Source organism: Mobula hypostoma, unplaced genomic scaffold (genome assembly GCF_963921235.1).
Source record: "Mobula hypostoma unplaced genomic scaffold, sMobHyp1.1 scaffold_36, whole genome shotgun sequence".
Classification (NCBI taxonomy): domain Eukaryota; kingdom Metazoa; phylum Chordata; class Chondrichthyes; order Myliobatiformes; family Myliobatidae; genus Mobula; species Mobula hypostoma.
The window spans coordinates 2,994,245-3,016,989 of record NW_026948187.1 but is presented as its reverse complement, the minus strand read 5'-3'; the positions used below and the strand labels follow the sequence as shown (position 1 = coordinate 3,016,989).

Genomic DNA, 22,745 nt, shown 5'->3' with positions numbered 1-22,745 from the left:
AAGCAGAGAGGGGGGGGGCAGGGAAAGATGTGCTTAGTGGTGGGATCCTGTTGGAGGTGGCGGAAGTTACGGAAAATAATATGTTGGACCCGAAGGCTGGTGGGGTGGTAGGTGAGGACCAGGGGAACCCTATTCCTAGTGGGGTCGCGGGAGGATGGAGTGAGAGCAGAAGTTCGTGAAATGGGGGAGATGCGTTTAAGAGCAGAGTTGATAGTGGAGGAAGGGAAGCCCCTTTCTTTAAAAAAGGAGGACATCTGCCTCGTTCTAGAATGAAAAGCCTCATCCTGAGAGCAGATGCGGCGGAGATGGAGGAATTGCGAGAAGGGGATGGCGTTTTTGCGAGAGACAGGGTGAGAAGAGGAATAGTCCAGATAGCTGTGAAAGTCAGTTCCCCTCTACCACCACTCTGCTCCGTCTAGCGGAATTGGTCCTTACACTTAATAATTTCTCCTTTGTCTCCTCCCACTTCCTCCAAACTAAAGGTGTAGCTATGGGCACCCGTATGGGTCCTAGCTATGCCTGCCTTTTTGTTGGCTTTGTGGAACAATCTATGTTCCCTGCCTATTCTGGTATCTGTCCCCCACTTTTCCTTCGCTACATCGACGACTGCATTGACGCTGCTTCCTGCACGCATGCAGAGCTCGTTGACTTTATTAACTCTGCCTCCAACTTTCACCCTGCCCTCAAGTTCACCTGGTCCATTTCCGAAACCTCCCTCCCCTTTCTAGATCTTTCTGTCTCTGTCTCTGGAGACAGCTTATCCACTGATGTCTACTATAAGCCTACTGACTCTCACAGCTATCTGGACTATTCCTATTCTCACCCTGTCTCTTGCAAAAACGCCATCCCCTTCTCGCAATTCCTCCATCTCCGCCGCATCTGTATCCTGTTGTATGATATATTAGATATCTATCAATTTCGTTTCATCTATATAATTGATAATCATACGACAAGCATTTATTTCCTTGTTATTGATACACATCGGACACAACAGAAGTTCAAGCACCACCCTTTGGATGCAAAATTGGTCACAGATTAACAATAAGACAAGCGTTGTTCTATAATTGGATTCTGTCTTCTGCAGTGCGGCGTAATTTCAAAATTATTCAGTTTGCCTTGCAACCCGTGTGCCCCAACTTTACGAAAGCCCGTTATGCGAATCCTTGAGTAAAATGTTTTTAATGTGCACTGCTGTGCCATCAAGAATATTCTCAATTAGTTGAACAATTAATCAAGTTTATTAGAAACACGAGTTTACCCCATCACAACGTTATGCAGACTATGCAGAATCAGACCCTGCCTTTCCAGCAATCTTTTGTTTCCGTCGTGAATACAAGTATCGTCCGGCGGAGTTCCTGTCAGTTGACGACGTTAAGAAAAGTCAGAAATGGTTTCAGACGATAGAATCCCGGCAAGCCAATACAATTATCTGTTTTAGTAAAAGTTATTTAATAATTAAGGACTGTTAAATTTAACTAAATGGAGGTTAGTAAAATCGACAAATCACATTAAAAATGCTATCGCTCGGCGGTATATTAATATATATTAAGTATGCTGTCTGGATTTTATGAGAACAGATTCTCCTCGTCAAAGGCAGAGAAATCAAAGCTAAACCCAAATATGTAAACCATAGTAGGGTTCAGTTGTATAAATTGCTACTGTGTAAACCGAATGTCCTTCATGGGATTTGATGGAGAGAGGATTGCTTGCCTGCAGTCATGAGGAATTGATTTGAGTAACTTTTGAACCATTAAGTCTTTCTCGCCGTCTGCTGCAGCGAGACAACTGCAAGGATCTCGTAAGCTGCAAAAAGTTGTAAATTTTGTCAGTCCCATCATGAGAACTGGTCTCTATAATATCCAAGGCATCGTTAAGGAGCGGTGCCTCAAAGAGGCGGTGTCAGTCATCAAAGCGACTCCCTCCACCAAGGACATGCCAATTCCCATCGGTAACATCAAGAAGGGTGTACAGAAGCCTGAAGGCACTCTCTCATCGATTCAAGAACAGCTTCTTTCCATCTGCCATCCGATTTCTGAAGGGTCCTTGAACCCATGATCACGACCTCACTATTCTATTTTTTTTTGCACTCTTTATTTAGATTAGCTATTTCACACACACACACACACACACATTCACACATACATACATATATATGTATAGACATATATATATATATATACACATATGTGTGTGTATGTGTGTGTGTGTGTGTGTGTGTGTGTGTGTGCGTGCGTGTGTATATAAATATATATATATAATTACATATATGGAGCAAATGGATCAGCATTGATGAAGTGGTGGAGTGAATCTGATGTGCCGAATGGCATTATGTTGCTCTGATATCTTATGGTTATGTATATATACCTAATGCAATTCACAAATGTTCTATATTTTCATGTATTGCATTATACTGCTGCTAAAATGTTAACATTCTTCACGACAAATGCCGGTAATATTAATTCCGATTCTGATTCCGGAAACCCGATGGTCGAAGCAGTAGCCTCTCTAGAAACGGCAGCATGTACTACGGTGCACTTCTCTTTTCCACTGTTAGTAGAGACCCCTTTCAGCCGTATCTCCAGTTTTATGAGGTAGAGAACTCCCTCTGAATCCCTTGCTCTCTGTTTCCTGTTCAGGCAACCTACAACATTGTCCCGAAATGGAACGGTGTTGTTCATGGTTTCGCTATACAGGACTGGTGATTAGTTCAGTTCATCCAGCGGTTTAATTTTGTTCAAGTTTCCTGCAGTCCCGATAGCATTTGATCCTCTCAAGTGTGACAATGTCTGGGAATAATTTCCCATGAAACAGTAATTTCGGAATTGCATAAACCTTGAATTTTTTCACATTGTTTTCATACACTGTAGGTTCAATTACTGGTTCTGCGAGACAATAGGAGTAATACAAAGGCAAAAATTGCTTGCATTTGAGACTTAAAATGCAATGCTGCAGTTCACACAAATCTGAATCAAATAAAAAGAACACAGAAACACACATACCGCGTTATCAATGCAAAGGGGAGTACATGCACGTTCTTAGGTCGAAGATACTTCGTTATAACTAAAGAGGCAAACGATTCTATGTGATGATACCAAGCAATAGCGATGGTCTGAAATCATGTTCCTATTTCCTCACGGAATGAATGTGGGATCTAATCCGGAGAGAGGTTGGCATTCACAATGCCATGAGTGTGATCATAAGACCATAAGATATAGCAGCAGTCCATCTAGTGTGCTCCGCCATTCAGTCATTGCTGATCAAATTCTTCCAGTCATCCCCATTCCCCTGCCTTCCCCCCAAACCCTCTGATGTCCTGACTAGTCAAGAACCTATCTACCTCCGCCTTAAATGCACTCAATAACTTAGTTTCCACAGCCGCTCAGGGCAACAAATTCCACAGATTTGCCACCCTCTGACGAAAGTAGCGTAATCGTATCTCTGCTCGAAAAGGTCGCCCTTCAATTCTGAAGTCGTGCCCTCTCGTCAATGACTCGGCGCTCATGGGAAACATCTTTGCCACATCTAATCTGTTCAGGACTTTTAATATTTCGAATGTTTCTATAAGAACCTCCCTCATTCTCTGGAACTCCAGGGAGCACATCCCAAGGGCTGTCCATCCATTCCTGGAATCATTCTCGTGAATCTTCTCTGAACCCTTTCCAATGTCAGTATATCGTTTCTAAAATGAGGAGGCCAAAACTGCACACAATACACCGTGTGGTCTGCAACTACCTTATAGAGCCTCAACATCACATCCCAGATCTTATATTCTTTACCTTTAGAAACGAATGCCAACATTGCATTTGCCGTCTTCAGCACCATCTCGGCCTGAAAGTTAACCTCATGGTATCCAGCACAGGACTCCCAAGTCCCTTCGCATCTATGCATTTTGAATTATCTCCCCATCTAAATCATAGTCTTCCCGTTTATTTCTTCCCCATGCATTTTCTAACATCGTATTTCATTTGTCACGCATTTGCCTATTCCCCTAAACAATCTAAGTCTCTGAACACTACGCGCTGTTCCACCTATCTTTGCATCATCGGAAAATTTAGCCACAAGTCCATTAATTCCATAGTCCATATCATTGACATACATCGTGAAATGCAGCTGTCCCAACACCGACTCCCGTGGAACTCCACTGGTAATCGGCAGCCAGCCAGAATAAGATCTGTTTTCTGGCGAACAGCCAATGCTCCACCCATGCTAGTAACTCCCATGTAATTGCATGGCTCTTATCTTGCTAAGCAGCCTCATGTGCGGCACCTTGTCAAAGGACTTCTGAAAATGCAAGTACACCATTTCTACCACATCTCCTTTGCCTACCCTGTGTTTACGTTCCTCAAATAATTGCAATAGTTTAGTCATAAAGGATTTTTTTTTTCTTTCAAGAAACCACGCTCTCTTTGTTTTTTTTTTACTTTGGCTCCCTCTTCACTTGTCAGCAACGGTAGTGTCCTTCTTCCATTTGGAAATTGCTTCTATGTTGGCAATATATCTGTATTGTATAGCTCTCATTTCTCGCAGTAACTCCAGCCATTTCTGTTCTGCTGTCCTTCCTGCTAGTGTCCCTTTCCAACCACCTTGTTCTGTTCCTTTCTCATGCCATTGCAATTTCATTTACTCCACTCAAATACCAACACATTGGGATTTAGTTCCTCCTTATCAAATTGCAAAGTGAGCTCCATCATATTCTGATCACTTTTCCCAAAGGGTTCCTTAACCGTGAGCTCTCTTATCACCTCCAGATCATTGTGCAACACCCAATTCAGCACAGCGATCCCACAGTGCGCTCATCAACAAGCTGTTCTGAAAAGCTATCCTTTAGACATTCCACAAATTCTCTCTCTCTTGAGGTCCAGTACTGACCTGGTTTTCCCAATCCACTGTCACGTTAAAGTCCCCAATGATTATCATGACATTACCCTTCAGACACTGCCTTTTCTATCTCCTGCTGCAATTTGTAATCCACATTCTGGATATTGTTTGAATGTCTTTATAAAACTGCCAGTAGGTTCTTTTCACACTTGCCATTTCTTAACTCACCCCAGAAACTCTACACCTTTCGATCCCATATCATCCCTTTCTATTGATTTAATATTATTCCATATACACAGGACCACATCACCTGCTCTGCCTACTATCCTGTCTTTCCGATACGCTGTATATCCTTGACAGATGTAAGGACAGTTTCCTAATCCCTTACTTCCTACAGGACTCATCACATTTTATTCATACTTCGCAATTAGCTGAACTTTACTGACAACTTCCAAAAAAGACGAAACCCGGGGAACCAGCAACAGCTGTGGTGCAAGAGAAATTGCTAAAATATCGAGTTTGGTCTATATTAGTCCTGACGACAATATTCTGCATTTTCTTACCCACAGATGTCGCCTGATCCGTTCAATCGTTCTGGTGGCTGTGCCGGCTGTCACATATTTACTGTTTTATGTAGGTGCTTGAAGTCAGAAAGCTATCTCAACATGGTAGTAATAATTTCTGAACAGATAGATTTAGTACCAGATCTCTCGCAGCGAGCAGTAAGCTTGTGTTATTCTAATTCTCGGACAGCCCGGATCAATAACGATAGGGTGTACTCAGAGAAAAGGGACTCAACTTACCTGCGCAGATAACGCCAGCATAGTTGGGTTGAGGATGGGTGTACCTACTCCATTTTTTTGTTTCACATTCTCGCAGAGCAGCCTCGGTCCCGGTGCAGTTTACATCATACGTTATAACGTAGTCAAAAACCTTTCCAAAATGATATTGGTGTGGGGCTTTCAGCGCGGCGCCGCAGCTCAGCTCTCTGCACACCACAGTCGCATCCTGCAAATCCCAGCTGGAAGCATAGACAGGTCCCCAGTATCCCCCGAAATTCACTTCTAGTCTCCCGGCGCATGGACTGCCTCCTTTTTCCAGTTTCACCTTCAAACTTTCTGGAATAAAAAAAGAAGATTAAACGTTAAATTTTTGAACAGGCTCGAAACTTTGAGCGACAGACACAAAATGTTGACGGATCTTTGCACATCCGTCAGCATCCATCGAGAGGAGCAAAACACACAAAATACGAACCTTGATTATTCATGCTAAGGAATGGCCTCAGCCCGATTGTGTGTTGATTTCCATATATGTTTTATTAAGACACTTTATACATTTATTAATTAAATAAACAAACAAACAAATAAATAAACATATAAGCAGTTAAATTGATAAATTAGTATTTTATATACATATTCATTGGTATGTTAGTATATCTGGAAACAGTCTGAGTAAACTCGGGCTTTTCTGCTTGGAGCGACCGAGGGTGAGTGGTGACCTGATAGAGATGCATAAGCTGATGAGAGGCATTGATCGTGTGGGTAGACAGACGCTTTTTCCCAGGGCGGAAATGGTTGCCACAAGAGGACATAGTTTTCAGGTCCTGGGGAGTAGGTACAGAGGAGATGTCAGATGTACGTTTTTTTTAACGCAGGAAGTGGTGAGTGCGTGCAATGTGATGCCGGAAACGGTGGTGGAGGCGGATACGATAGGGTCTTTTAAGAGACTTATGGATAGGTACATGGAACTTAGAAAAATAGAGGGCTATGTGTAAGCCCTCATAAGAGAGGGGAAAAAAACAGAAGCACCTAAGGGCCAACCTCTTAAAACACATGGTGGCAGGTGCACCAGCGAACTGCGAGAGAAAGTAGTTGAAACATTTAACGAAACGCAACTTCCAATCCACTTCGACAGACATAAGGATAGAACATGTTAGCAGAGATATGGGACACCATGTGTCAAATAGGATCAGATTATCATGTTGAACTCTTGCATAGGTTAGGGGAAAAGAACTGTTGCGGTGCTGAATTACTCTACAAGCAATGGCTGCAAATTGCAGAATTTGGAGCAACTGAAAACGAAATGTGGACGAAATAAGAAAAGGATCATCATCTGTTTCACATTGATTTTGACTTTGATCATCAAATTCCAGAAATTTCTGGTTCGAGTCTGTGCAGTCTGGACATCGACAAATTAATGCGCAGCTGAGACGCTAGTGCAGGGGAAAGGGCTTCGGGTTCTTTGGTGTTTGGGATCACTGCTGGGGGAAATATGACTTGTACCAAAGCGGGGGGTTGCACCTGAACCCGAAGGATGCCCTGATCCACGCGGTTAGGTTTGTTAGAGCGGCTGTGCAGTGTTTAAACTGTTGGCAGCTGGTGACAACAGGAGTGAAGGGACTCAGAATAAGACGGATGGTATAAACCCAAATATAGCGTACAGTAAAACTGTTGCGAAGGTCAGGTAGATGACAGGATAAAATTAGGGATGCAGAATCAATAAAGGGGAGCTAATAGAGTACTCAGTGTTTTAACAGTGCACGGGGTATAGGAAATACGGTGGATGTTCTTGCTACACCATTGCAGATTATCAGGTATGATGTTGTGGCCATCAGCGAATCATGGCTGAAGGATAGCTGTAGTTGGCAGCTGAATGACTGAGGGTACACGTTGCATTGGAGCGATAGGAATGGATGCAGAGAGAGTGGCAATTTTAGGCTAGTAAAGAATTACATCAAATCTTTAGAAATATGTGACATAGAAAGTGAAGTTGTTGAATCCATGTTGGTTGATTTCAGGAACTGGAAGGGAAAAGACCCTAGTTGCAGTGATCTACAGGCCTCCCAAAAGCAGTTCGGATGTGAACCAACGGGAAATAGAAAAGGCGTGATCAAAGGGCAAATGTATTATAATCATGGAATACTTCAACATGCAGGGTGACTGGGAAATCGGATTAGTTATGAGTCTCAATAGAGTGTGTTTATTGAATGGTGCGAGATGGCTTCTTCGAGCAGTTTGTCATTGAGTCTACTAGGGGATCAACTATACTGTATTGGGTGTTTTATAATGAAACGGAGGTGATCAGGGAGTATGAGGTAAATGAACTGCATGCAGTAATCACAATATGATTGACTTCATCTTAAAATTCTACAGGAAAAAAGTAAAATCTGACGCAGAAATATTTTAGTGGAGTAAAGGAAATTACACCAGCGTGAGAAAGGAGTTGGCCAGAGTAAATTGAAACGAGCTGCTGGCAGGGTTGAGAGCAGAGCCGCAATGGCGTGCGTTTCTGGGGACAGAAAAGTGAGGAATGTGAAGACTAGATGTATTTGAAAAAACGAAGAAATAATTAACAGGCAGAACAGTACAACCGTGTCTGGCAAGGCAAGTGAAAGTTAAAGGAAAAGGAACGGCAGACAACACCGCAGAAACTATCTGGAGGCTGGAGGATTGGGAAGCGTTTCAAAATCTACAGAAATAAACTCAAAAATCATTTGGAGGAAAAAGGTGAAAAGATGAAAGCAAGCTAGCAAACAAGTTCAAAGTCAATAGTAAAAGCTTTCTCAAGTACGTAAACAATAAAATCAGGATGATAGTGGATATAGGATCGCTGGATAATGAGGCGGGAGAAATAATAACGGGGGACAAGGAGATGACAGATGAACTAAATGTGTTCCTTGCATCAGTCTTCACTGTGGAAGACAATTGAAGTGTACCAGGTGTTGAAGGGAGTCAGGGAAGAAAAGTGTGAGCAGTTACTATTACAAGGGATTATGGTGTTCAAACATCTGAAACAGTGAAGGGTACATAAGTCATCCGGTCCAAATGAACGGCATCCTCGGGTTCTGAAAGAGGTAGCGGTAGATATTGTACAGGAATTATTAATAATCTTCCATAATACATTAGATTCTGGCATGTTGTCAGATGAATGCTAAATTTCAAAACTAACTCCACTCTTTAAGGAAGAAGGAAGGCAGCAGAAAGGAAATTATGAACCAGCCAGCGTGGCTTCAGTGGTTAGAAACATGTTTGATGCAATCGCTAACCATGAAGTAATGGAGTACTTGGTGACACAGAACACGGCAGGCCAAACTCAGCATGGACTCCATAACGGAAAGACTTTCCTAGCGAATCTGCAGATATTCCTTTTCGAGATTACAAGTAGGATTGATAAAGGGGATGCAGAGGATGTCGTATATTTGATCTCTCAGAAGAGCTTTCACAAGGTGCCACATATGATGCTGCTTAACAAGGTAGAAGCAATGGTCTTACAGAAGAATGGTATAGGAATAGTGAGATCCTTGGCTGATTGCAAGGAAGCAGCGAGAGGGAAAAGTCATTTGAGTTGGCAGCCAGAGTCTAGTGGTGATTCGCAGTGTACGGTTTCGAGATTGCTTCTTTTTATGCCGTATGCCAATGATTTAGATGATAAAATAGACCGCTTTGTTGTCAGGTGTGCAGATGATATGAAGATTGGCGTAAGGACAGGTAGTGTTGAGGAAACTGCCAGGCTGCCAAAGGACGTTGACATGTTGGGAGAATAGGGAACAAAGTGGCAAATGAAATACAATGATGGAAAATGTATGATCATAAACTTTGGTAATAGAAGTAAAGGTGCAGACTATTTTCTAAACGGGGAGAAATTCAAACCAAAATGTGAGCTGCAAAGCGACCTGGGAGTCCTGGTGCAAAACAGCCGGAAGGGTTAACTTGCATTCTGAGTCGGTGGTGAGTAAGGCGAACGCATTATTTTTCTCCAGCATCTTCACTTTCAGACGACTAGAAAACAAATGATGCGGAGGATTTATACGCTACTGGTGAGGCGTCACCTTGAGCATTATTAACAGATTTGTGCTCCCATTCTAAGAAAAACATACGCCTGTATTGAAAAAGGTTCAGAGGAAGTTGCAAAGATGAGTCCACGAATGAAAGGATTCTCACAGAAGAACGTTTAATACCACGGATCCGTACACGCTGTAATTTACAAGGATGGGGAGGGGATCTCAGTGAAAATTTCGAATGTTGAAAGCCTAGTCAGAAAACATGTGAAAAGGATGTTTCCCGTGTAGGAGGATTCTTGGACAAGAGGGAACAGCCTCACGAAAGAGGGACGTCCATATAGAACAGAGATGCTGAGAAATGTATTTTGCCAGAGGGAGGTAAATTTGTGAATTTATTACAAAACACTGCGCTGAAAGCCAGGTCGTTAGGGATATTTAAGACAGAACTTGATAAGCTCTTGATGGGCACGGCAAGAAAGTTTACAGAGAGAAGCCCTGGGAGTGGAGTTGAGGAAGGGGGAAATGATCAGGCGTGACTGAAAGCGTAGCAGACTCATTGGATCAAATAGTCTAATTCTGCTCCGATGTCTCATGGTCTTACGGAGAATTTCTCTCCCACCACAGATGCTGTTCGATCTGGTCATATGATCGTGTAGTTGGGCAGACTGACAAGTATTTTAACGCTGGTTATCATCAGTACAAGATACGATATCATGAATAGTAATTCCAACATGACGAAAATAATCCCGACCCAAATTGGATTTAGTTTGAAACCGAGGGCGTTCTATTCGAGTATTGGCATTAGTGATATGCGGGAGGACATCAAACTCGCGGCACCGCAGATATAAAAACCTAACTTTTACCTTTACAAATAACGCCAGCATCCTGACTGTGTGAATAGCCAGTGTCACCCCATGGCTCTGATTTACACTCCTGAAGAGAGGCCTCGCTCCCACCGCACTGAATATTCGGCGTGAAAACAGGTCCGGATCCTTCCTCATAGCCACCAGCAAAGGCTTGATGTACAGCGCCACAGCCCAGCTGCCGACACACTACATCCGATTTCGGCATATCCCAAGAACGAGCATTCACAGTCCCCCAGTTTCCTTTGTACTGAATCTCCAATCTCCCGTCGCATCGACTGCCGCCATTCACCAACCTCAACGTCACGCTTTCTGGAAAATAACAGAAAATAACGATCCACAGTAAACAGCGGTTTAAGCTGGAGGCCATTAGTGCTCGGCGCATCGCGTACGCTGCTAAACGACGCCTGAAAGTTCAAAACTCCTCATGCAAAACGTTTGATCAAGCGGTAGGTCAGGATAGTGAAACCCCTTTTGAGCTGCTTAAAGTGACAAAAAGACAAGAAACTAATTGACGACTGAGAGCTAGAGGAAGCCTGTCGTCCCTGGAGAAGAATTGGGTAGCTCCCCAGAAGACAAGGTCATATGCATCCTTCAGAGAGCGGCAGATCTCCCATTCTGTCATTGTCCTACTGCACACAGTCCTCATTCATTGGGATATCGAAACCAAAATTTGTTGGAAAGAGTCGAACTGAGACTTCACGTGTCGTCAGCATCAGCAGTAAGAGGATGAATTTAACAATGAAAGCTTATTTAAGCTTGGGGAAAACTAAGGCCAGGGAAAGTACTTTCTCTGCTATCCGCCCTACCTGAAGATGACTCATCATCGAACCAAGTTGAAATAAAATCCTATTTCCTTACCGGAAAGATACCGGCATGGGCAGAAGAATGGCTGACAGGCGGGAGACAGCGTCTTGAAATAAAGGGTGCCTTTTCTTTTGGCTGCCAGTGACCGTCGGTCAGTATTGGGGCCGCTACTTTTTACATCGTTTGGCAAAGAATTAGATAATAGAACTTATGACTTTGCGGCAAATTCTGCCGATGATGCGAAAATAGTATGAGGAGCAGTTAGTGCCGAGAAAGCAATGCGATTGCAGAAGAACGCAGACAAACTGGAAAATCGAGAAAATAGTGGCTGATGAGACATTATGTTGGGAATTGTATGAGAATGCGTTTTGGTAAAATGAACAATGGTGCAAATTATTATCTAAGTGGTGGGATAACTCAAAGCTCAGTGTTTTTTGCAAGACTCGTGTAAGATTCACAGAAGGTTAATTTACAGATTCAGTCTGCGGTATAGAACGCAAATAGGCCTTTATTTCAAGGGGATTGGAATTAAAAAAACGAGTTAGTAAAAAAATGAAGTAGTTTCGCGCTGTGAAAAGTTAGCAAAGTTACCTGACGGTTCTGGCTGACAATCCCCGAAGCGACCTGAAATGAGAAATGCAGAATTAGATTTGCTTGTGAAGTAGTGGGATTAGGTTGTGTGGTCATAGGATGTTAGGCGGAATATTCAACAGAAGAGAAATAAAGTCAAAAACGCAAGACGGATTAAGCTGTATCTGCGGACGAAAGCTATTTGTTTCTTTTTTTTTATTTTCATAGGTATTGCGCATTCTGCCTAAATGTTAAGTGAATTTCCCATTTCTTTGGTGCCCCTTATTCCCTGGATGTTTCCATTTCATACGGCAGTCAAGCATTAAACATTTTATCCAGATACTTGAAAGGAGCTAAAAAAAAAATCGTCGCATTTTCCATGAGAATCTAAATCATAATTTAAACCAAGACAGGGAATAAGAATATAAATTTCAACATGTAACTAACTGTGATTCGTCGCATCCATGCACTGGAACACAGGAATATGGACTGCAAAACAAAATGTTTAGTTGTATTTCTCCTGACGCGCAATGAAAGGGAAGCTAAATGTAAAATTTGATATATAATGTAATATAGGATCATAGATAACGAATCTCATTCCATCACTGTATGGTGGATTAAAACTAAAAATCTTCGAATGATTGAAGAATAAAACCTAAGTTATTAGTAAATATTCACTGTATTGCAGAATGATTTCAAAGATGTAAAACGTTTACAAAATCTAAGTCTAAGTACATTTTTTTCAAATTCCTTCACTTGAACATGCCACATGGTGGCAGACAGAACTGTAACTAATAAATAACAGCAAGAAAGTTGTGCACAAGCCTTCAGCCAGGAGCAACTGCAGCTTTGGGAGCTACGCACATTCACTGAGTTATTCATTCCGGACGCCAATGCGTAGATTCCTAACATCAATTTATCTCCAGTTCTAGTGAATTCCAATTTATAATCTGTTTGGAATATCATCTGACAACAGCCGCTGGTTTGCAGAGGGATAATTTCTGAGTCTCATCTCCCTTAGTGTAGGTGAAATTTCAGAGTGAACCGTTTCACAAAGACCTCAATAGGAGGTTCAAACGTGTAAGTCCATGTAATTAATGGAAACAGTTCTCTAACGTCAGCGATTCAAACGAGAACTTGCTTAAACAATGGAATATTAAAAAAAACATCTTCAATGAAGCTGCAAAGTAAACACATCTCAGTGTTCTATTTTCATCGTCATGAGTTGCGAACAAATCTGCCTGATTCCTGATCAATTCAGCCACTATACTCTAATCATACAAACAAATTAAGCTTTCCTTTACACGGGAAATTCGTAGGGGAAATATATGTTTCAATATTGCGTAATCATAATGTTATTTCTGTGTTCTTCTTTCCAGTAAGATTGTAATATTCAGCAAGATTGTAATAAACATGCGCAAGTGAACAGGTTATTAATAATTTCTCTTCGCTGCCCAATAATTTCCATATTCTTAATATACTCACTGGTCCAGATCTGCATCATCGTCAGTGCCACGACAGTGTGCAGCATTATAGCGGTGGTCATTTAGAAAGGTTTCTCAGGAATGTTAAAGGAGCCGGTACTGCAGACAGCTAAGAATCTCTCCAAACCCTTCTCACGCTCCACTTGATCTGAACTTTTTTTTCTTTCCCCCGATTACTGAATAATTCTCTCTGAACCGTCAAATTTCACATATTGAGTTGTGAACCGCAATTCACTGAAACGCACCAATGAGATACATTTTGCCCTTTAATGGAAATGATGGGGCCATCTTCTCTCATTGGCTGTGAGAAACCAATGAGCGGTTAGAAACTGGAAAGGCCATGAATCACCGACCCGATGTGTGCATCGAAACATATCCTGTCTTGTAACTTTGTTTAAGATCTGGTGAGCTTTCTCTGAGACCAGATTACTCAACTCCCATTTTCCCAACATCATGCTGTTCGTCTCATTGATAATTTGCTCAGCGATCCTGTCCCGACTCACACTATCATGAGTAGCATGATGGCATCGCGCCTTGTTGATTGTTCCTTTAATTCATGTTCCTTACTGATCAGCTGTCGGTGCGGAAATGAGGGTAGGGGGTTGCAATACAAAAATATTTCATGCTGTCGTCAATTTGTCCATCTATGTCTCTCGATTTCAGGCAGAATATTTTATGTTATTTCCACGCAAAATCAGCAAAGAAATAATAAAAGAGTGCTGTATACCATTCCCTGATGATACATGGAATTATCTGAAACATATCTCTCCAGGAATTCATAAATCTCCAGGAATATTAGAACGCACTCCAGAACTTATGTTTTTTTTCACCTTTTAAAATGATAGTCAGTCCCCTGACATTCCCTCCTTTTTTGCAAAGTGCTTTATTTCCCGGTAGTTTATTTCACGGATATGGTCTCGCTCAATCAGTCACTCACCCGATTCAAGTTTCTCATATGCCCAGTTCACTGACTTAGTCCAGAGGTCAGATAAGGTACGTTCAGTGAGATTGAAAGATAAAGATGGTAAAGGAAGGGGCCTTAAGTGACAGACGAAGTTGGAGTTCTAGTCACTAAAGGGAGAAAAATAAAAACATAGCTCATGAAATCGGAGAAGGTATTTAGAGATATATAGAGAGCTTTATCAAGGAAAATAAACTCCAAAGGTTTCAGAACGATCTTAACAACTTGCTCAAGAGGAATCCTAACTACATGTGTTGCAGTTTCAGAACAAGAGACAGACTATGGAGGGGGTATTACTGCTGAAGGAGCATGGAGCTAATTTGTGTCAGGAGTCAGAGGATGTCGGCAAAGTACTAAATCAGTTTTCTGCATTTAAATTCATGAAGGACAAGGATACAGGGAAAGTGAGATCAGAGTGTGCTATTAGAATAAGCTGCTGAATTGTGAAGCAAAGAGGTCGATGTTATTAAATGATTTGAAGGACATTAAGATAGACACATTCCCATGGTCTGATAGGACTTATCCTACCTAATGGAGATACAAGTTGGAAGAATGTTGTGCAATCGATGAAGATTTCTGTACTTACTGTCCATTCAGTCAAGCTACCAGTGGATTGGATCTCAATGTTGTTCCCATGACTACAAATGCGAGCAGACAATTGAGTCCCCAATGAGTGTTGTGAAATTAGTGGGGTAGATTGCCAAGGATAAGATTGATTACAGGAAAAAAGCAACATAGGGTAGGAGTGGCAACCAGCATGTTGGTTTTGTGTGGAAGAGGTCATCGCAGAAAAAAAGTGAATTTAGAACTGTAGAAAGCGAGTTCAATGATTTAATGGATTCGTCTTGGGTGGCTTCGGCATGGTGATTGGCGTTCCATCTGTTAATGCTTTCTATGGTGGGTTGAACATGAAGATTTAGATACACAGGATGCCGAGCCACATGGAAGTTTGGGTGTAGAACTCGACAGACTATGGAGGTTGCAGCGTGAAATTCTAGCTTGAAGACCGTGCCTAGTGGTGTTCTGCAAGGGGCTGTGTTAGGCCGTTTGTTCCTTTGAAATAACATAAACATTGTGGTTAAATTTGTGGATGATACAAAATGGCGAATGTCTGAAAAATGAGAAAGATCTTCAAACATTCAATAGAATATCATTAAAAGTGATGGCCGAAGGGATTTAAAATATGGGTCAACCGGGAAACATTTGAGAGAGTGTACCTAGGGAAGACACTAGTATCCCGGAACAGAAATGTGTTGCTTGTTAGGAAGATGAGGGACAAGGCAGCTTAACTTTCGGCTGAAAGGAGAGATGGTGGTGAGATGGCTGAATTCCCATGACCTGATAGGATTTATCCTACCTTTAGGAGATGAACGTGGGCAGATCGCTGGGGAATAGATGAAGATTGCTGTATTCACTGTCCAGACAGCTAAGCTGCCAGTGAACTGGAGCACAATGTTTATCCCTTGACTGAGAAATCGAAGAGACAAATGAGACTCTGATCAATGATCTGAAATCTGTGGGTGGATTGTAAGGGCTAGGATTAATTACAGTCTGCAGTACACATAGGATGGGAGTGGAAAACCGATATCGTTTCTTTGTGGAAAAGGGCATCTCGGGTCGGCTGGTGGCGCACTGACATCGGCGCCGGACCCGGGAGCGGAGGTTCCCGGGTTAGAAAGCAGTCGGCTCCGCTCTTGCGTACATGCAAGGTTGACCTCGTAAAATAAAGCGAAAATACTGCGACAAGGTCTGTGTGAGGAGTAACGCGCCACACAGTCACAGTGTCTCTCTCTCTCTCTCTCTCTCTCTCTCTCTCTCTCTCTCTCTCTCTCTCTCTCTCTCTTCGCGCGATAGTTGGGTTCCGTAGACTTTCAGAGAGATCAGGAACATGATGCGGCTGGTTTGACTGTAAATATGTTGGTAGATATGGTGTGTGCAATTTTGTGCGGATTTCAGCAGAGATATCATTGGCGCAAGAATCTGATCCTACTGTCTATCGGTTTAGTTTCTATTTTCTCTGGCTAAGGCACTTGCTATTCTCGTTTTTTTTTGAGTTTTTTGCTGTTTTCTATGCCCTCATCAGAGTTTGTTTTTAATGGGACATAATGACATACATGTATCTCAAGATTCTTTTTTTGTATGTCTCCACGTTTCGTAATTCAAAGTCGTCTCCAGAGTACAGTGGGAAACCATTTTCTGGAAGACGGCCGATCCTCCCCGTGTCCTGGAATCAAATTGGTAGCAGCAATCTCACTTGGACGTTAGGTGCACAGGAAGTGTGGAGGAGCAGAGGGATCTGGGGGCACATGTCCGCAGATCCCTGACAGTTCCCTTACAGGTAGATAGGGTAGTTAAGAAAGCTTATAGGGTGTTGGCTTTCATAAGTCGAGTGATAGAGTTTAAGAGACGCGGGATCATGATGCAGTTCTATGAAACTCTGGTTAGGCCACACTTGGAGTACTGTGTCCAGTTCTGATCGCCTCATTATAGAAAGGATGTGGAAGCATTGGAACAGGTACAGAGGAGATTTACCAGGATGCTGTCTGGTTTAGAGAGTATGAATTATGATCAGCGATTAAGGGAGCTACGGTTTTACTCTCTGGAGAAAATGAGGATGAGAGCAGACATGATAGAGGTGTACAAGATATTACGAGGAATAGATAGACTGGACAGCCAGCGCCTCTTCCCCAGGGCACCACTGCTCAATACAAGAGGAAATGGCTTTAAGGTAAGGAATGGGAAGTTCAAGGGGGGCATTAGAGGAAGGTTATTTACTCAGAGAGTGGTTGGTGCGCGGAATGCACTGCCTGAGTCAGTGGTGGAGGTAGATACATTAGTGAACTTTAGGAGACTACTAGACAGGTATATGGAGGAATTTAAAGTGGGGGTGGGTGGTTATATTGGAGGTGGGGTTTAAGGGTCGACACAACATTGTGGGCCAGGGCCTGTGCTGTGCTGTTCTATTCTATGTTCTATGTTCTAATACAGCAAAATAAATAAATAAATACATTCATACATACAAAGTCAAAGCTGAGTTGAGCAACTAAACGCTGTTGCAACGCAAAGGAGAACAAGTCACATGCGAAAAGCTGAAAACATTCAAAAGGCCCGACGAAACTTGTAATCTATGAACCAATCTTGCATTTATCTATCGAATTTCCGTTTCTAGAAATGAATTGCGATGAACGTGAAAGTTTCTAAGTCAGTCAGAACATATTCTTGAAAAATATGCGAAATGAAAATGGAAATGCGAAGGAACATTAAGGAATTTGGAAAAGAAGGACATATCTGAAATCGCAGAATGAATGTCATCATCTTTTATATGAAACATTGGGCTGTGACTAAGCACAGTGAACTCAATGCTGAGTTGCATAAGGATCCAATGCACCAAGTGAAAAGATAAAACAGTACAGAATACTAAAGAAAGGCAGCGAAAAGGGGAGAGGAAAAACAGAATAGTTTTAGAAACTAAAACTGCAGGGAATTCTGAGAAAATTGGAAGTATTTTGGGCAGAATGGAAGACGAATGTCCAGCTGGATTGGACGCTGCCTCAGGCTGTGTTTTCCCTATGCCAAAGTTCCTTTGATAATGATTTTATCATATTTACTTCTGGATTGGATGCAGTGCATCGATGGACAATGAAGCCTATTGACATACCGGTATACACGATGCTACTGTATCATAAAATAACCCTGAGAAATAAGGACACACAACATATGACAATGGCCTCGCCTTCGACTCATTTCGAAACCTAAATTTCCACAACATGTATTATCTATCTGGAATAGGTCACAACTGATTCCAATGAATATTGTTTTGCTACTCCAAACCCATATCATCAAATGCATTCTCCCCAATTTCAAAACATTATTGGTGTTATATTCTTAACCAGACTCTTGGTATTTTTCGCACCTGTCAATCCCGAGTACAGCTTTGGGACGGCAAAAAGCAATACAAAAATTCAAATAATGCAGCAGCTGTTTATGTCTTCAGTCATATTTTTGAGGTTAAACTCATTGATCTGTTAATTTACATTCGCAATTTGAAAAATTTTGCTGCATTTTTACATGCAGTTTGAGCTAATAGTTTATTGGCAGATCCGGCACTCGAGTTACTTTCGATTCTAGCTGTTAGCAGGGATTGCATTGACTTTAAAATGTGTCAATGTAATCAATTTCTCCTCTCCCTCCCCCTAACACTGTTGACACTAAGAACTGCTTCAGAACAAGAACATGTGCGTTCTCTTTCCGTGGCATCTTGCCACGACTTTAAGGTAATGTAGCCGCTCCTATTTTAATAATAGCATTTCAATACGTGTCTTGAATCTTCATGTCCCTAGGAACGTCCAGATAGAATATTTGCACAGTAATAATTGAATATAGCGCCTAATATTCATTCATTCATTCTCTATATAGAGAAACCGTCTTGTCACATTCTGCAGCAATGTCTCTAAAAAGTGCTTTTCTGTTGAGCTCACAGGAAACACCTGCTGTTGCACATATCTTGAATACATCTTCTCCTCTGAAACACATATATGCGGTTTCTATATTTATTCTGTAATTACATTCTGACTCAAATGTTTATGAGCCTAATTTTTGTTCCAGACTCTTCATCACTGTGCGAATGTTTAGTTTGAGTTCTGAATAGTTATTGAGGAGAACTTACTGAGCTGGCCAAGGATCTACATAGCAAGTACGGACAATTCAATTCTGAAATGGTACGAATCTTGGTTATACAAGTCATTGGCAGTCATATTGTTTCAAGAGTTAAATTATATTGCCAGTGTCTAAAGGCCTGGAACATTGTTCTATTGGTGCAACTGGGCAATGTTAATTCAGCTAATCATATAATTGTTGAATGAAAACCTAAAGTTACTCATGAGAATTCTGAAACAAATATACTGCTGATGAAAGACACCACACCACAGAAAAGGATCTTGGCGATTGTGGGGATGACTTAAAGCGGAAAGAAACTCTTGAGCATATAGATATTAAGGATATTAAGAAAGAGAATATGCTGGAACAGTTGGAAATCATCCAGTTGGATAAGACACCGGGACCGGACGAGATGGAGGGTTGGAGGGTTGCGAATGTTGTTCCCTTATTCAAAGAAAGGGAGTAGAGATAGCCCAGGAAAGCATAGATTTTTTTATGCTTAAGTATTCACCACATTAAAGTCCGTATTTAGTAGATGCCCCTTTGGCAGCAATTGCAGCCTCCATTCTCTGTGGATACAGTAGATCTCTAACGGCTTTGCACAAATGGACACTGCAATTTTCCACATTCCTCTTTTGAAGAACCACTGAGGCCCTGTCATACTGCATGGGGCTCGTGAGCGAACATCCCTTTGCAAGTCCGTCCAGAAATTTTCAATTGGACTGGGGTGTGGACTGAGATTTGGCCACTGTAGGACATTAATTCTGTTATTTTAAGCCATTCCTGTATAGCTTTGGCTTTATGCTTGGGGTCATTGTCTAGCTGGAAGACATATCTTCTCCCAAGTTGCATTTCTTCTGCAGACTTCGTCAGGTTTTCCTGCGGGATTTCCCTGTATGGTTTTGTAATCATTTTACCCTCCACATTCACCAGCTCTCCAGCGCCGACTGCAGTGAAGCATCCCCACCGCACGATGCAGGAAGTATATAACCTTTAGTCTGTGGGCAAAAAAAAAACTCATTTTTATTTTTATCAGACCATAGAACTTTATTCCCGCTAACATCAGAGTCTCCCACGTGCCTTTTGGCACACTCCAGCGGAGAATTCATGTTAGTTTTTTGTTCAAAAGTGGTTTTCTCTTTGCCACTGATGGGACTGGTGAAACACTCGGACAACAGCTGTTGTATGCACAGTCGCTACCATCTCAGCCACTGGAGCTTGTAACTCCTCCAGCGTTGTCAAAGATCTCTTGGTGGTCCCCCTCACTAGTTCTCTACTTGCACGCTCACTCAGATATTCAGGACAGCCCCGGCTGTAGCCAGATTTACAACTGTGTCATATTCTGTCCATCTCTTGAATATTTACTTAACTGTACTCAAAGTGATATACAGTGATTTGGAAATTACCCTGAATCCATCTCCTGACTGTTGCTTTTCAGTAAAGTTTTTGCGGAGTTGCATGAAGTGCTCTTTTGTCTTCATGGAGTACCTTTCTCCCCAGGATACCGCCTCATCAGCAGTTGGACCTTCCAGATCCGGTTGTATTTTTACTACATTCAATTGAAAAAAAAAACCTTGACTGCACACGGTGATTTCCGTTTAACTGATTATGTGCCGATTGGCTGCACCAGTGATGATTTAGTGTGTTATATTAAAGGGGGTAGGTATATACTTATGTCACCAGTTATCTTGTATTTCACATTTGTAATGGACTTAGATCACCTTGTGGAGATCTGTTTTTACTTTGACTCGAAAGTGACTTCGCTTTTTCTTTTGATCGGTATAAAAACACAAATCAATCCTTGCACACTGTTCAGGTTTTATACTTTCCCAGTAAGGTAAGGGTCAATCTGTTAAAGGATCCACACTGTGAGCGGCTGGGGAAGCGGGGCTGGCTGAGACTGGTAAGGTGGACTGTGGGCTTCCCCGAGGAGCGGGGCGACTAGTTCTCTCTCTGACGCTCCTGAAATCCATAATATAATCGAATGGCTGCGGGATCAGAGAGTCCAGACAATTTGTGTCGTCCCTCACGGCCAACTCATCCTTCATCCTGTCCGAGTGGCCCTGTCAAAACACCCCCCGTAGGGCCTCGTCATTCCACCCGGAGTCTACGGCTAAGGTCGGGAACTCAATGGAATACCTGGTCACTCTTCTCGAAGCCTGAAGAAGAGTCAGCAACCGTTTTGCGGCGTCCTCACCGCGAATAGATTGTTCGAAGACTTTCCTAGTTTCAGCAACAAAGGAGGAGTAGGAGGAACAAACCTCTCGCCGGTTATCCCATATCGCGGTTGCCCAAGCCAAGGCATCCCCTCGTAGCAGCCCCATGATGTACGCAATCTTTGATTTATTGGAAGTGTAGGTACGAGGCTGCAGCTCAACGACCAGGGAGCATTGTAACAGGAAGGCCCGGCACCTACCTAGGTCCCCGGCATAGGGTTCAGGCTCGGGTACATACGGCTCTCGAGTGGATGGTGTTGCTGATTCCCGGGGCGAGGCCATCCCGAGCGGTGCGGTTTGGGTAGCCGGGGTTCTAGGAGGGTGTGGAGAAAAGGAAGTGGAAACTCGGTCCACTTGTTCACTGACCTCCTGCACATTCGTGGATAGTGTCCAAAGGTTTTCGGCGATCTCCCGAAGTAGTTGGTTGTGGGCGCCCTATAGGTAGCCCTGGCTGGCCAGGGCCTGTTGTACGGGATCCGTGTCCTCTGGGTTCATCGTGGTCAGTTCGCTCTATTGCAAGGACGTGGCGCTGGTAACGAACCCAAGTGCTGAACACGGCCGCGGAGGCCCAGGGGGGAGGAGTTATGGTCGTAGCGAACGTGGAACTGGTGTCCAGGAGAGTCTTTAACTGGAGTCTTGGTTGTAGTAGCGAATTCAGGAACGATGCTAGACTTAGAACTCATAGTCCTAAGAAGCATGAAACGAGGTTACTCATACACGAGTCGACCAACGAACTGGCAGCTCCTTGCTGTGATCACAAGGGCCTTTATCCTGCAGTTTCTGATGGGAAACATGTGTGTGTAGTTAGGGGAACCTGGGAATGATTGGAAATTAAATGAGGTGATTAAGGCCTATTCCTGTGGTAAATAGCAAGGTGGGGAATTGCCAGAAGGGAACATCACAGTAACCACCCCCATCCTACCGCTTCAACGGGAGCCTCCAGGCGATCCTACAGGACTGTCTGGATAGTCCCGAAGATAATCCTGGACGAGGGAATGTCACAATGGTGTGCTGGGAACGGACCCACATGCAGGACGCAAACACTGAAGTACAAGGAACAGGGCTTGACTAGAGTAGGAACGTGACAGGATACAGGCAGGGAGCAGGGACAAGAACGCAGACTTGGGCTAAGGAAAGTGGGGCCAGGACTAGAAACCATGGGCTAGGAGACAAGGCGTCGACTCCGAGCCCGAGACTGGACAAGGACCCAGAACCTGGGTCTTGCCTCGGGCTCGGACCCCAGAACCAGGCAAGGACATGACATGGCTTCAGGACAGGACGTGGCTGGGGTCTAGAGGCCTGGGCTTGGCTGCACAATGGAGTCTTGCGTCTTGAGCTTGGAGGCTGCGGACTTCAGGCTTGGGTTCTTGGAATTTGGCTGCGGGATCTTCGAGGCTTGGACTTTTGGAGATTGGCTGCGGGATCTTCGAGGCTTGCGTTCCTCGAGCTGAAAAACATAGAAACATAGAAAATAGGTGCAGGAGTAGGCCATTCGACCCTTCGAGCCTGCACCGCCATATATTATGATCATGGCTGATCATCCAACTCAGAACTCCGCCCCAGCCTTCCCTCCATACCCCCTGACCTCCG

General features: G+C 43.0%; 1 protein-coding gene across 1 annotated transcript in view; it reads right to left on the bottom strand.

The window, feature by feature from the left end:
* LOC134341542 (deleted in malignant brain tumors 1 protein-like) overlaps nt 1-21,437 on the bottom strand; it is a 59,345-nt gene extending 37,908 nt beyond the window's left edge. Inside the window, exons 1-5 of the mRNA XM_063039410.1 lie at nt 21,079-21,437; nt 15,641-15,750; nt 11,860-11,892; nt 10,462-10,773; nt 5,622-5,936 (exon numbers count right to left, since the gene is read on the bottom strand). Of these exons, the coding sequence (XP_062895480.1) occupies nt 5,622-5,936; nt 10,462-10,773; nt 11,860-11,892; nt 15,641-15,750; nt 21,079-21,437 (1,129 nt within the window). The remainder of the gene's footprint in view (nt 1-5,621; nt 5,937-10,461; nt 10,774-11,859; nt 11,893-15,640; nt 15,751-21,078) is intronic.
* Between the last annotated feature and the right edge of the window lie 1,308 nt (nt 21,438-22,745).